This window comes from Myotis brandtii, unplaced genomic scaffold (genome assembly GCF_000412655.1).
Source record: "Myotis brandtii unplaced genomic scaffold, ASM41265v1 scaffold115, whole genome shotgun sequence".
Lineage (NCBI taxonomy): Eukaryota > Metazoa > Chordata > Mammalia > Chiroptera > Vespertilionidae > Myotis > Myotis brandtii.
The window spans coordinates 19,174,367-19,189,854 of record NW_005353967.1 but is presented as its reverse complement, the minus strand read 5'-3'; the positions used below and the strand labels follow the sequence as shown (position 1 = coordinate 19,189,854).

At 36.7% G+C, this 15,488-nt stretch overlaps 1 protein-coding gene across 2 annotated transcripts in view; it reads right to left on the bottom strand.

Moving 5' to 3' along the window:
- Window positions 1-15,488, bottom strand: part of SCAMP1 (secretory carrier membrane protein 1) — a 69,880-nt gene that overhangs the window by 25,434 nt on the left and 28,958 nt on the right. For both annotated transcript variants that reach the window (XM_005858068.2, XM_005858067.2), the window contains 3 exons: window positions 6,796-6,894; window positions 5,763-5,871; window positions 3,538-3,666 (listed from right to left, as the gene is read on the bottom strand). In XM_005858068.2, coding sequence (XP_005858130.1) covers window positions 3,538-3,666; window positions 5,763-5,871; window positions 6,796-6,894 — 337 coding nt within the window. The remainder of the gene's footprint in view (window positions 1-3,537; window positions 3,667-5,762; window positions 5,872-6,795; window positions 6,895-15,488) is intronic.

Below are 15,488 nucleotides of genomic sequence, written 5' to 3'. Positions count from 1 at the left end.
TAAATGCAAAGATTATGGAGAAAAACTTGAAAAACTTAGACATATTCCTCTTAGCAGAAGAGGCACCATATTAGCCTTTGATAATATTTCTCCCAAAATACTGGATAATACGTTTCTGTCACTTCAACAAGTTATGCTGGAAGCAATGAAGAACGATGGCTCCAATAATTTTAAGCTCATGCATACAGGGAAAGCAAAGCTTCGCAGCCAAGGGATCCTACCTACAAGTTTAAAATGCAGTAACGAAATTACTGAAAAATCCAGAAACTATCTGAACACTCAAAATAAAAATTAGGAGTACTATTTTTAATTTATTGTTTAATTTAATCTAGTTTTTTGATAATAAATGTTACATTCTATATTTATTTTCTTTTGCTACTATTATTATGGGACAAATTACATTCATCAACTGCTACTATTATTATGGGACAGAGGGAGTACTTTAGTCCCATTAGGATTTCTAATTCTCATGAAAGCTTCCTTATTAACAAATTTACTCAAAATATTTTGCCTCAAAATAAAAGTAGTTCTGTTAAGGAGGGCTTAAAAACAGAATTGAAAAGATTGTGAGATAGAAAATTATTACTCTGTAACACTAAAATGGCATCTAACTGCCTTAAAAAGTATTAAATGTTCAGAACATTCTAAGTCAGTGATGGCGAACCTTTTGAGCTCGATGTGTCAACATTTTGAAAAACCCTAACTTAACTCTGGTGCCGTGTCACATATAGAAATTTTTTGATATTTGCAACCATAGTAAAACAAAGATTTATATTTTTGATATTTATTTTATATATTTAAATGCCATTTAACAAAGAATCAACCAAACTTCAGACAGAGGGGAGAGCATAAGTAAAAAGAGTAAAAACAGAGGAGAGGACAGCACCGTGATGGCGAACCTTTTGAGCTCGGCGTGTCAGCCTTTTGAAAAACCCTAACTTAACTCTGGTGCCGTGTCACATATAGAAATTTTTTGATATTTGCAACCATAGTAAAACAAAGATTTATATTTTTGATATTTATTTTATATATTTAAATGCCATTTAACAAAGAAAAATCAACCAAAAAAATGAGTTCACGTGTCACCCCTGACATGCGTGTCATAGGTTCGTCATCACTGTTCTAAGTCAAATATCAGCCTTTAGATAAATAATTTTTAAAGGTTTATCTACTAATCTATTTAAAAAAGAAAATATATGGGTATGAGTATTTTAAAGTTTACAGAAATTCTTCCAGGTTTAGATAAAAGATATCAATTTAAGTTTGTGTAATCTATTAAGATCTTTTTCAAAGTGTTTTTACAGTAACCAACAACTATACTCAAAAAGTCATTTATTTGCACTCCAATGAAGAGTAAAATGTTTAGGCCTACTTACTAAACAATTGGTCCACTTTATAGAGATCAAAACACACACAGAAAGGCAAGGGAATGTGAAATGAATGACTTTGTTGCTAATTTCTATCCAATTCCAAACCACTTGTTGGATTCCAAATGTAGGTAGAATACTAATGAAATATTTAGTCCATTTTGTTGACCTCATTTGCAAGCTGAATGACTCTTCTTCATATAAAATTTCAATTTGCTTTACTAAGCACTTTAAGTAAGGTATGTTTGAAAGCATATCTGTCGTATTTGGGTTTAAAATGTCAATTACTTCTTCATTTTTGGTACTCTGAAGGTGGTATAACATGTAACTCTAGACTCTGGGCTCTGGAGTCAAGCGATCCAACTCCAACCTTCCTTCCTGTGTAATCTTTGACAAGTAACTCATATTCTCTATCCTTTAGTTTCCCTATCTATAAATCTAAGTAATATAGTACCTGCTTCATAGTGTGGTTACAATTTAATAACACAATGTACATAAAAGTGATTATCATTGTGCCTTGCACAAAGTAAATCCTCAATAAATGTTAGCTCATTGTAATTATCATTACAGTGTAAAAGCATTAGTCAACTCTAAAATCAGTAACAAGTGGACACTTCTTAAAAAGAACTTATTTAAATACTTCTATTCTATGAAATTTAGAGGCATTACTGAGCTGGTACTAGATTTCACTTTGTTCCAGATTAACGCTTCTTCAAATAAGAACCTTAACTGGAATCTTGGACCCTGTTTGAATACAGTTAACAGATCTGCCAACTGAACAGGATTAGGAAAAACTATAGCCAACTATATCATTTCTAAGAACCTCAGAAAGTTATATATTTCTAAGACAAAACAGACCCACTTTAAACAAATTGGCACTGGGAAACCAGTTAGTCATTGGGTTAAAATTAATCATCTTCCCCACTCAATTTCTATTACTAAATTCCTTATTGAATTTTCTTCCAACCCCCATCTCCACCATCAAAATATGTTTTTCACTAAGCCAAAGAACATATACCTAAAATGCTAAGCCAATTTCTGCCCATTGAAAAATAATTATTACATATTTGCATGTATATGATTATGTTGATTAAATAAAATATGAGTTGGTTAGCATGTACATACACAGAATCAAAACCTTTAATGTTAACAATATACTAGTATAATCCTTGCTGATACTAGGGATTCAGCAAAATATATTACATCAACAACAAACACAAACCCAAAATGAGGGTTGAAAATGTACTATCCATAAGGAATCATTTCTCACATTCCAGAGCAAGTTCACATTATATAAAGAATGCTCCTAAAAGATTTTGAGGAAAATTACCTCATATTTGAAGGGGGGAAAAGCTCCCTGATCATACAGTAAAAACACACAAATTTCCTCCATCAAGAATGCGCCCTACAAATTATCCATCAACCCAGAGGTTGTGCAGGTGAGAAGTTGTGACAGCTACCTCTCCTACTGACATGATGATATTAAATGGGACTGAGATGACTGGAATGAAAATGAAACAGAGTAAGTGGAAATTCTGTGTACATACAGCAAACTATTAACAGCTTGACATTTTATTATGGTATACCATGAGTTGTAATTATACTCAAAGCAATGTGAGCATCATAACCTAAAATGTATGTCCTAATGTCCTGTTCAATAAAACCTCCTATATTAATTAGGTACTTTAAATAATATTAGTATTCATCCCCACTTGAAAATGAAGTATAAATTGTACTCAAAGCTATAAGAAAAATAAGTTTATAATATTATAATATTTTAAGCCCCTTTTAAAAATAGTCATAATGCTTTAATAGAATGTTTAATGGCCTTCATTTACATAAAAATGTATGCCTACTTTTTTCAAAGTAAATATTGCCCAGAGAAGATTTTTCAAGGAAAAGAAATAACTGCAAAATTCTACCTATGTAACAGAAAAGACCTTTCCTCAAGAGAATGCCAATTCTTAATATATAGGTTTTCTTCAGCTAAGAACTTAGATTGTCACATATAGTACAATTTTGAAGTACCCAAATATATATTTCACTCTGAAAATTAGATCTATAGAAAAAGACCAATTAATGATACTATCCTTAATATGAGTTCCAAAAAAAGTGAGTTTTGACAATAAAATATAAAATTTATTGAATATGTAATTTATTCTGTACTCACACATCCACAAGTAGTACATAATCTTTACTGTCTTCTGGAATTCTACAGGAATGTCTACAGAAAAATCCTGATAGAAGCAAGGTCCCACAGGAAAATTGCCAGGAAGAGGTGGCCAATTATTTTTTCTGCCTGCAAAATTAAAAAAAAAAAGTTATTTATATTAGGACAAATATGTGCTATTCTTATTTTTGGTTTCAGAATTAAGAACAATATCTATTGTTTTAATAGGTGTTTTACAAATACAACACTATATTCTTTACATTCTTGGAGAACTCTAAAAGTCAGTCTTTATATCCTTTAAAGCATTGGATGGTAAAATAATTTTCCAGGGTCATATAATATTTAGCAGGAACCATTTATGCACAGTTGAAATGAGAAAAGGAAAAAGAGCATAGGGACACATACCCTGTGACTCTGCCCTAAAAAATTTCTTTCAAAGTCCCAAGAGTCTGGCTCTCACATGCAGGTCATGAAGTTTTTAAATCTCTACAATTTCTTCCTCAGTGTCTTATGTCTTTAAATATAATTTCTAACCCATGTGGAGAGGGAAGACCAAGCTTTTGAATCTTTGGAATTTTCTACTGTTAACTCCATGAAAAAAAAAAACCACAAGATTAACCAATACCAAAAGTATCAAATTCAGAAATCCCAAAGTCTCAAAAAAAATCCAAAAGACATATAAGTAAATTACAAAACTATAAGAAAACATGAAACAGTCATGAGAAAGACGCTAAGGAATTATAGCACCTTCAAAAACCTAGAGAAAAAACAAATTCAAACTGTGAAGGGGGAAGGTAAAGGGTCTATATAAAGCAATTAGACTGAAAATAAGGAAACAGTAAGGAAAATATAAAATTAAAGCAAGAAGTCAAACATTAAATATAGAGAGTAAAAATAACATCTAAAGGCCATTTTATCATTTTAGATATGATAATCTCACAACCTTTTAAAATTAGATTTTACAGACCAGAAAAAATTTCATAGCAGAAAAAAGCATGACCTATTTCTGATCCTCCCACACATGTCTCCACTGTTATCATTCTTTTCTAATTTCATGTAGTTCATGCATTTCTCATACAAGTCTCACACTATTTGAGATGCAACAGAGCACGAATGTATAGAACAGGACTTGAAACCAGACGTGCCTGACCACTTACTGTCTAGGAGGCCTTGGGCAACTTACTTAAGCTTCTAAAGACTGTGTTTCTATATCTGAAAAATGAGAATAACAACTATACCACCCTTCAGAGAACTGTATTGAGGATTAAATGTATAACATACTACAAATCTAACTCTTAATTTCCCACTCTTCATTACAACCCTTACTAAAATATCTCTCATAGAAATAACTTGTATTATTCAATGCTAAGGAAATAGGATAGCTTTTAGTTATAGGTATTTCAGAAACGTTGATCTCAATTACACCTTTAGTTTCTCCTTTTAGAGATGTCTCTGATGTTGCAAATAAGAAAATGGCCCATAATAAATGTATCCACAGGAGCCCCTGGATTTACACATTCTAAGATAAGAAACAGATAATTTATTATTGCTGTCCTAGTCTTGTCATCCCATCACTATCCCAGACATACTAACAATGACTCAAGTCCTGTCTAGCTCTCTTATCCCTTCATACCCAGAGACTGCTAGCTTTCCCTAAAATACTCCCTTGAAGTGGCCTTTGGTAATAATAGCCTGAGTAGATTTCATAGCTAATAATCAAGTCAGCATTTATTTATTTCTTTGGCATCATAAAAATACCCTAAATTTTCTAGAGTCACCACAAACTTATTTCTTTCACATGATTTAACAGATACAAAATACTTGTGAGGACAGGGATAAATCATTTGAAAATACTGGTAGGCTAACTAAACTAGAAGAGTCAAATGTAGGGCACATTCCCATGTACTCGTAAAATTTCATTAGAAGCAAAGACAGTTCAAGTGCATAATCAAAGGTTCCTGGCCTTAGAATAAACCAAAATTATCATATTTGAATTCACTTTCTGTGTGATAAGGCTAACACTGTTCTAATCTATCAAAAGACTATGCAAATCAGCCAATTTCAAAGAGCTACACAGTATCAAGTAGAATATCGGCTGTGTCTGATCTCCTTGTTAGAATGGAAAACAGGGCAAAATTTATTCACAAACCAAATGACCTAGAGCCAGTGCAGACATTATTTAAAGTGTTTAAAGTTATTTTTATTTCAAGCATCTTGGATACTACCATGTTGACTGAGGTTTTGCATTTCTCGTTCTCGGCGGTCTAATTCTGCAGCTTTTCTTTCTAGTTCTTCCTGGCGCTTAAGAAGTTCAGCTTGGGCCAAAGCATGTTCCTACACAAAAAATAGTAAGTGAATAGGCTGTCATAAGCATAAAATATTGAAACATTGATATGCTATCTCTTCTCCCTCTACTATGCTAGAAACCTAATTCAAATGTTCTTCCAAAGTATAGAAATTTACTGAAGATTTCAGTTTCAGAAAATATTATATAGATATTTGATCCATTTGATCTTTTGGTTATGAAAACCTTCATGGGAATATTGGGCACATTAGGACAGAAAAAATCCTAAGAGTGGTCAGAGTCCTAAGGTAATCAGGAAAATGAAAATAAGCTGATGTCACCTCTGTGCCTAAATGAGTGAATAACAAAGACAAAGGAAAGTGTTGAGGAAAACAGACAAATGGAGAAAAGAGCAACTGAATTGACTCTTATGAATTGGATTAAATGGCATATAAGGTTCTCAATGCAAGAACTCATAACATCTTATATTTTATAAAATAATGGCATGAAAGGACATGGTTCAGAAATTGTGATCTATAACTCCACCTGCCTTTATGTGATAGCAGCATTCCTAGTCATCTACTTTTATCTTGTATTTTTCTCATATTCCTACCAATGTCTCTTGCTTAGCCATTATAACTCTCTCTTCCAGTAATATTTATTATTCTGTCATTGTTACTGTAATGGCATTGTGTATTAAAAAGTGATACCAAAGGCAATAAAATTTTCACTATAAAAACTGTATACCAAGGTAATAAATTCAATAATTGCTAATCATGGAATAAAGCAAATGTTATAAGCTGAAAAAGACATGTGAGCATTATAGAGTCTACAAGGTGGCTAACCTAGACTCAAAAGTAAGTTAAAAAGTAAACAATATGGAATGCAACAATTAAAAAATTATTTAGCTCTGGAAGTAAATGATACTGATATTGTAATTTCCATATGAATTTGCAAATGTAACATGAACTAACCTTTGCAATCTGTGTATAAGGTGGAGGTTCCTCTGTTGGTTTCATTATTGCTGGTTGTGTACTGGGTACATTGGGCATTTTCACATTGCCTGGTGGAGGCTAGGAAAATTAAGAAAATGGCAAATTACATAACATAGAGATCCAACTTCAACTTCTTTCAAAAGGCAAAATACCGACAAAAAACAAAATGCTAAGAACTGCCTCTCTTCTTCCCCTACCATCGCCTAGTCAAGTTGCGACAAAGACCTGCTTAAGCTCTCCATCTCCATTTTCTCATTCATTTCTGTACTCTTCAATCTGGGTGCTACCTCTAACACTACACCACAAACAATCTCCTCTAGGATACCACATGTAACAAACAAACACCTTTGAGTACTTCTTTTTAGTAAAATACACATAGCACCAAACTAAAGGTTTATACCAAGCTTAACTATCAACTCTTCCCTCTTAAGAAAAGTATATGCCAGTGCCCTAAGAAGATAGTTCTTGACAGAACCCCACTAATACCCTTGAAAAGAGTTAAGAGGAGAGACCTTAGGTAATGTGAAATAAACTGCACAACCTCCACTTTGCTGATTAGGATCAGCAGTATTTGAAAGCTGCAAGATCAAAAAGTAGGTAGATATCTACAAACCCATAAAAAGGGAACTGGTTAAATTACTGTATATACATATGAAATTAAAAGGAATTCAATCATTAAAAGGAATGTGTTACAGCTATAGAAGAATGCATTTTTAAATACTAAATGAAAAACAAACTATAAAACAGTATGTATATGACAATTTTTACTTTTATAAACACACATTTGTACATGTTCAGAAAAATTTCTGAAAGATCTCAGCAAACTAATATCAGAGGGATTTGTACCTTTTGCTTTATATAGTTTTCTATTATTTGCTTTCTCTTCCCCAATATACTACACTAATTTTAAAGTACTTTTTTTATTTATTGATTGAGAGAGAGAGAGAGAGAGAGAGAGAGAGAAGGGAGAGCAGGGAAAGAAGGGGAAAAGGGGAGAGAGGGAGGACGAGAGAGGGACAGGGACATGGAGAGATAGAGGGAGTGAGGGAGGGATGGAGGGGGGAAGGAGAGAGAAAGTTAGAGAGAGAGAAACATCGATTTGTTGTTCCACTTATTTATGCATTCATTGGTTGCTTCTTATATGTGCCCTGACCTTGGCATATCGGAACGATGCTCTAACCAACTGAGATACCCGGCCAGGGCTTTAAAATACTTTTGTAATGACCATAAGAAAAAAATGACAAGAAGACAGAGGAAGGAAAAGAAAACATAAAGAAGAAGCTGCTAAGGGAATTCAAAGATCAAAACTATTAAAGCTGGAAGACACCAATATAGCAGGATTTTATACTGACACAGCAAATAGCAGCTCGGAAAAGGAAGCCAGGCACAACAAAGATAAAATGTAGTATAGCTGATTCTTACATACATATGAAAAAACCAAGGCCTAAGAACAGGTAAAACAATTTTGAAGAAAAACAGAAAAGTTAATCAAGACTTATTTTAAGGATATAGTAATTAAGGGTGTGGTACAGATGCCAAAGATACAGAAATAGCAACAAACAGAAAGGACACAGAAACAAACCTACACAAATACAGAAACTTGATAGCCAACAGTGGAGACACTATAAACATCATCTTTAAAAGATACAAATGGAACCTCTAAAAATGAAAACTGTAATAATTCAAATTACAATAGAGAAGTTAAACAGCAGACTACACAATGATAAAGATAAAGAGATAATTAGAAAAATAGAAGTGGGTCTAAAGAAATTGCACAGAACATAGCAGAGGGGTGAGGGGAGGAAAACATGAGAGGTTAAGAGAGATAACAGAGTGAGAAAGTCTAAAAAACTAAAGAGTTCCAGAGAACAGAGAGAATGAGAGTCAATATTCAAACAGAATGTCAGGACACTGATTCTCAAATTTAAAACTCCAGAACCCAACCAAATTAAGAAAAAATAATAACACTAGATACATCATTGTGAAACTGATTCTCAAAGTCAAAACTTCAAAACCCAGCCAAATTACGAAAAAATAACACTAGATAGTTCATTGTGAAAGAGCAAATCCTAAAAACAAGAGATCCTAAAAACAGCAAGAGAAAAAAGACACAAATCTACATAAAAAAAAGTTACTAAGACTGAGAGCTAATTTCTCAACAGCAAAAATGGAAGCCCACACAGAATGCCAAGCTGATGAGAGAAAAAGTGTCAACGTAGATTTCTAAATCCCATAAATTACATTTGAGAACCAAGGTGATAAATATTGAAAAAGTTACTACCAATAGACCCTCACAAAAAACTTCTAATTTAGGAATAGGAACAATGATACCAGAAGGGAAATCTGAGATGCAAGAAGGAGTATCTTTCTGCCTCAATGGTCACTTCTAAGTACATCATCTTATTTTACACTCATCAAAAACTACAGATTGGAAGGAAAGTGAACCTATCTATAGGGGAAAAGTGGCCACTCTAGTACAACTGAATGTACCACAGTAAGATGAGGTTTTCTCTTGACAACACTGAAACTGTGTCTGCTCTGGCAGACCCTAGGGAAAACCTTAGGTAGTGAGAAAAACAGAAGGGCAGAGATGAAGGAAAACAATCAGACAAGTCAGAAGAACAGGAAGAAAGCTACTTTGGGGCAGAATAAAAAACAATGTCTGGCAGAGCAAAGCTGTATATCCTTCTCCCTTGGTGGATGAAATTTCACCAGTTAGGAGTAGACTAAATTTTAAAACATCTCTGTGAAAGTTAAGGGTTATTTCTTTTATTTATTTTTTATTGAAGTATAATTGACATAAAACATTGTTAGTTTCATGTATATAACATAATAATTCGATATTTGTATATATTGCTAAATGATCACCACAATAAGTATAGTAAATCTATCCCCATGTAGTTACAACATTTTTTCTATGATGAGAACTTTTTAAATCTACTCTTTTAGTAACTTTCAAATATACTATACAGTATTATTAACTATAGTCACCATGCTATACATTATAACTCCATGACTTATAACTGGAAGTTTGTATCTTTTTACCTCCCCCTCCCCCCTTCACCTATTTTGCCCATCCCCACCTTGTCTCTGGCAACTAACAATCTGTTCTCTATATCTTTGAGCTCAATTGCTTGATAGTTTTTTTTAAGATTCCACATATAAATGAGATCAAAAGGTATTTGTCTCTATCTTATGTCACTTAGCATAATGCCCTCCAGATCCATCCATGTTGTCACAAACGGCAAGATTTCCTTCTTTTTTATGGCTAAATAATATTTCATTGTGTGGGTCTACTAGTATGTATATATGTATGTGCATACGCACACAGACACACACACAATTTTATTTATCCAGTCATTCATTGATGGATATTTAGGTTGTTTCTAATTTTTACATTTTAACACAAATTACCATACTACAGTTGCCTGCTCTATGTGGCTTTGGAAAATTCAACCAGGACCAATAAATAAAAGTTATAGTAAGATACATATTTTGGCTCAATAGAATTTAGAACATTAAAACAATCATGGTAATACAATAATAGATGGACTGTTTATAATACAGTGAAATCTTTGCACTGAAAATTCCAAAATTAAATAAATTACTTAATGTTCAAGATTTGTTTAAGTCTTGGAGTGTCCTAGGGTGATTCTTAAACACCTTGAAATTTGAGAACTCCCCTCTAGTTTACAGCTTCTATAAACCACTGTCCTATCCTTTCCACCTAGTGGAGAGACTGCCAAAAGAAACCTAAAACTTTCTGCAGCTTTCACTGACTTTATCAGCCTCTGATTGAGCAGACAAGAACTGACTGTGGCTGTGCTTAACACAGATTCTCTTGTTATTAGTATGAAAATGATATATACTGCCCTGACCAGTTTGGCTCAATGGATAGAGCGTCAGCCTGCGGACTGAAGGGTCCCAGGTTCGATTCCGGTCAAGGGCATGTACCTTGGTTGCAGGCACATCCCCAGTAGGGGGTGTGCAGGAGGCAGCTGATCAATGTTTCTCTCTCACCAATGTTTCTAATTCTCTACCCCTCTCCCTTCCTCTCTGTAAAAAATCAATAAAATATATTTTTTTAAAAAGAAAAGAAAATGATATATACTAATGTTAGAATTGGGACAAACAAATAATTTTATCGGAATAGATAACCATTTTAAAACAAGACTTTTAAAGATGAGAATAATTGGGGGAGGAGATGCATAATGGAAAGAAGATATATGTGTGTATATACATATATACACACACACACATACATACACACTAGAGGCCCAGTGCACGAAATTTGTGCATGGGGGGGGTTCCCTCAGTCTGGCCTGCACCCTCTCCAACCCAGGACCCCTCGGGGGATGTCTGACTGCCTCTCACAATCCGGGACCACTGGCTCCTAACCGCTCACCTGCCTGCCTGATCGCCCCTAACCACCTCTGCCTGCCTGATCACCCCTAACCACTTCTGCCTGCCTGCCTGATCACCCCTAACTGCTCCCCTACTGGCCTGATCACCCTAACTGCTCCCCTGCTGGCCTGATCACACCTAACCACCTCTGCCTTGCCCCGCACCTGGGACACAGGATTCCCTCCTCCGGCTGGTCACAGGCACTCAGGACCCAGGCTTCCCTCTCTCTGGCCGGCCGCAGGCACCCAGGACCCAGGCCGGCTTCGCTTGGGCCAGCCGCAGACACAGGGGACCATGGGCGGGCGGCTTCGCCCGGGGCCACAGGCGCAGCCACTGGCACCCAGGACCACAGGGAGCGTGGGGCGTGTGGATTGTCCCTCTCCCAGGCCGCAGGCGCAGGTGCAGTCGCTGGCGCCCGGGATGGGCCGCAGGAGCAGCCACTGGCACCCGGGACCGTAGGGTGGGCGGCTTGTCCCTCTCCCCACTGGCACCCAGGACCACAGGGAGCGTGGGGCGTGTAGCTCATTTGTGCCTGGCTGGTCCCCATTCCTCTCTTGCAAGCTCATTTGTGCCTGGCTGGTCCCCATTCCGCTCCCCGCAGTGTTGAGGGTCTGAGCCGTTACAGCAAGATGGCGTGAGGGCATGACAACCAATTGCATATTAGCTTTTTATTATATAGGATATATATATGAATGGGAGTTTCCAAATAGAGAAAGGCACATAAAGAAACAGAAGCATGACCATACATACTCATTCATAAATTCATCAAACACTTATTGACCAACTATCATGTATCAAAACCTGTTACAGACACTTGGAATATATTAATGAACAAAACAGGTAAACATCCCTACCACCTTCACAGAGCTTACATTCTAGCAATGAAAGTTAAACAATATGTATATTGAACACACACACTGTAGAGTATCTTAAGCAATAAATTTTATGGAACAACAACAACAACACGAACAGGATAAATGGGTTTTGAGTAAAGGTGGAGTGGGGATAATTTTACAAATGTGATTAGGAAGTGAAGAAGTCAGCCTTGCCGATATCTGGGGGAAAGATCATTTTAGGCAGAGGGAATGGTCAGTGCAAAGTCAGGAGAATGCCCAACATATATGAGAAAGACCAGTGTGCTGGATAGGAATACATGAGAGAATAGAGTGTAAGGAGATAAATAACAGAGATATTAGAGACCAAACTATAGGTTATTTTAAGGACTCTCGGTTTTTACCATAAAGAGTTCTAATCTGGGGACTGAAATGATAGACTTTTTTTAAGGAATCACTCTGGCTGCTGAGTTGAAAATAAATGAAAGTGAGGCAAAGATAGATAGAGGTATGTTAGGAAACCACTACTGCAGTAATCCAGGCAAGGGATGACCACAGCTTAAGCCAAGTCATGACTATGGAGATAAGGGGTCAGTTCTAGATGTATTTTTAAGGAAGAGCCAACAGGATTTCCTGACAAAACAGTGTGAGAGATAAGGAAATGGAAATAGTGAAACAGTACCAATGTTCTGGACTAACCAACCAGTAGGACAGAAATAAGAAAGAATGAAAATGAGCAGATTTACAAGCATGGGATTCATTTCAGTTTTGACATGTTGAATTTGCAATTTCTAAGACATCCAGGTAGACATATCTAGTAGGCAGTTGAATATATGAGTCTGGTGTTCAGAGTAGTGGTCTGTGCTGGAGATGTAAATTTGGGAGTCACCAGCATATAGATAGTATTTAAAGCTGTAAGATTGGATGAAATCACCATTTGAGTGAGCATAGATAGATAAAAGAAGCAAAGCCTAACTCCTGATACACTCCAATATTTGGGGTTAAGGGGAAGGAGTATGAGAAATACCAGCAAAGGAAAAACTCAAGTGCTCTGAAAGCCAAATGAAAGTGTCTCAAGAATGTGATACTGATTGAATGTCAGTACTGATTATAGACTGAGTAAGACTAAGACTGAAAATTTACCATTGGATAAGGTAATGTGGAAGTCAATGGCTACCTTGACAATTGCATTTTGGTACACTGTTGGGAATAAAACCCTTATTGAAGTATCTTTTAGGAGAAGGGACTGAGAAAAAAAAACAAAACAAGTAGACAACTCTTCAGAGGAGTTCTGCAGCAATGGGGAACAAAGAAAATACTTCAGAGAAGAAAATGGATACCAGAAATGGATAGAAAGAAAATTAGGTCAAGATAAAGTCTTGATATAGAGTTACAGTAATCAAGACAGTATGGTATTGGCTTAAGCATAGACATATATTAACACAATAAAACTGAGAATCCAAAAATAAATCCTTACATTTATCATCAATTGATTTTCACCAAGATAATACAATGAGAAAAAAAGTCTTTTCAACAACTGGTGCTGGAACAAGTAGATAACCACATGAAAAAGAATGAATTTTTAAACATATCTTTTACCATACACAAAAATTAACTCAAAGTGGATCATAAACCTAAATGTAAACACTAAAACTATACACCACTTGGAAGAAAGCACAGTGGTAAGTTTTTATGGCCTTCAGCTGGGCAATGGTTTCTTACACATAACACCAAATATATAAACAACCTAAGAAAAAATATCCTCAGAGAAACAACCAAGATGGCGGCACAGGTAAACACCTATACTTGCTGCCTCTCACAACCACATCAAAACTACAACTAAAAGACAAAACAAATATCATCTAGAATCACGGGAAAGCTGGCTAAGTGGAAGTTCTACAACTAGAAGGAAAGAAAAAAGTGCATTGAAGCTGGTAGGAGATGCAGAGGTGCAGAGGCGCACGCAAAATGGGCTGGCAACTGGGCGCGCTGTTGTTGTTTTTCAATCGGGAGGGAGATACAAGCTCCCGATTGCTCTGAACTCCAGTTCCGGGCAAGACTCTGGGGACCCAGACTCATACAGGGAGAAACTGGACTGTCTGGCATCAGGCCAGAACAGGAGGGCGGCTTTCTCTCAGAGGTGCTCGCAGTGATCATTGTTCCTGCACAGGGCCACGGGACACAGAGACCCGGGGACCTCTCCGGGGCAGGGCTGACTGACAGCCATTGCTGTTTGCTCCACCCTGGTGATTCCCTGAGACCCCACCCAAGCTGTGAGAAGAGGCTTTTGCATATGAATGGCCTGTTCTTTTGCAATCTAAAACCTAACAAACTGCAGCTGGGTCAAAGAGCGCCAAAGCCTCCAAAAGGAGACCTAGACAGCAGCCTGCATTGCTTCACAGCTGGGCCTCATCTGGGCACTTACAAACCCCAAACAAAGAGGAGGAATCTGCATCTGCAGATCTCTCCATAGCTCCTGCTGGGTGGCCTCAGGCAGTGGCTGACTTTGCACCTCCTTGGAGATCCAAGAGTCAGTCTACCCAGTGGTCAGAGTGAGACCATCCAGATTACAACTCTTCACATCCATAAGAGACACACTCAGGGGGCAGACTCTGTGAGCGCCAAAGCCCCACTGAAGCAAGTCCCACCCCATAAGGGTGTCTCCAGCACAGAAGTTCTTCCATTGTAGTCACAACTGGTCCTCACAGCCAATTGGCCTGGAGGTCAATTCCTCCCAGTGATACCAACAGCAATCAAGGCTTAACTACAACAAGACTGTGCACACAGCCCACAAAGGGGTGCACCAAGAGTGTCCACCTCAAGTAATTGGGGAGGCTGAGCCACTGGGCCCCACAGGACACCTAGCACACAAGCCACTTTATCAACACAGGGAAGCAGCCAAAATACAGAGACATAGAAACTGGTCATAAACGAAAGAAATGGAGGAAAGCAAACTACTGGATACAGAGTTCAAAACCACAGTTATAAGGTTACTCAAGAATCTTCTAGAAACCTCCAAGAAATTTAGTGAGACCCTCAAGGATATGAAAAAGGACAAATCAGAAATTAAGCATACATTTACTGAAGTAAAGAATAATATACAGAGATCCAACAGCAGACTAGAGGATCCCCAAGATCAAGTCAAAGATTTGAAATACAAAGAAGCAAAAAACACCCAACCGGAAAAGCAAAAAGAAAAAAGAATCCAAAAATATGAAGATAGTAAGGAGCCTCTGGGACAACTTCAAGCGTACCAACATCCAAATTATGGGGGTGCTAGAAGGAGAGAGACAGCAAGATATTGAAAACCTATTTGAAGAAATAATGACAGAAAACTTCCCCTACCTGGTGAAATAGACTTACAAGTCCAGGAAGCACAGAGAATCCCAAACAAGAGGAATCCAAAGAGAACCACACCAAGACACATCATAATTA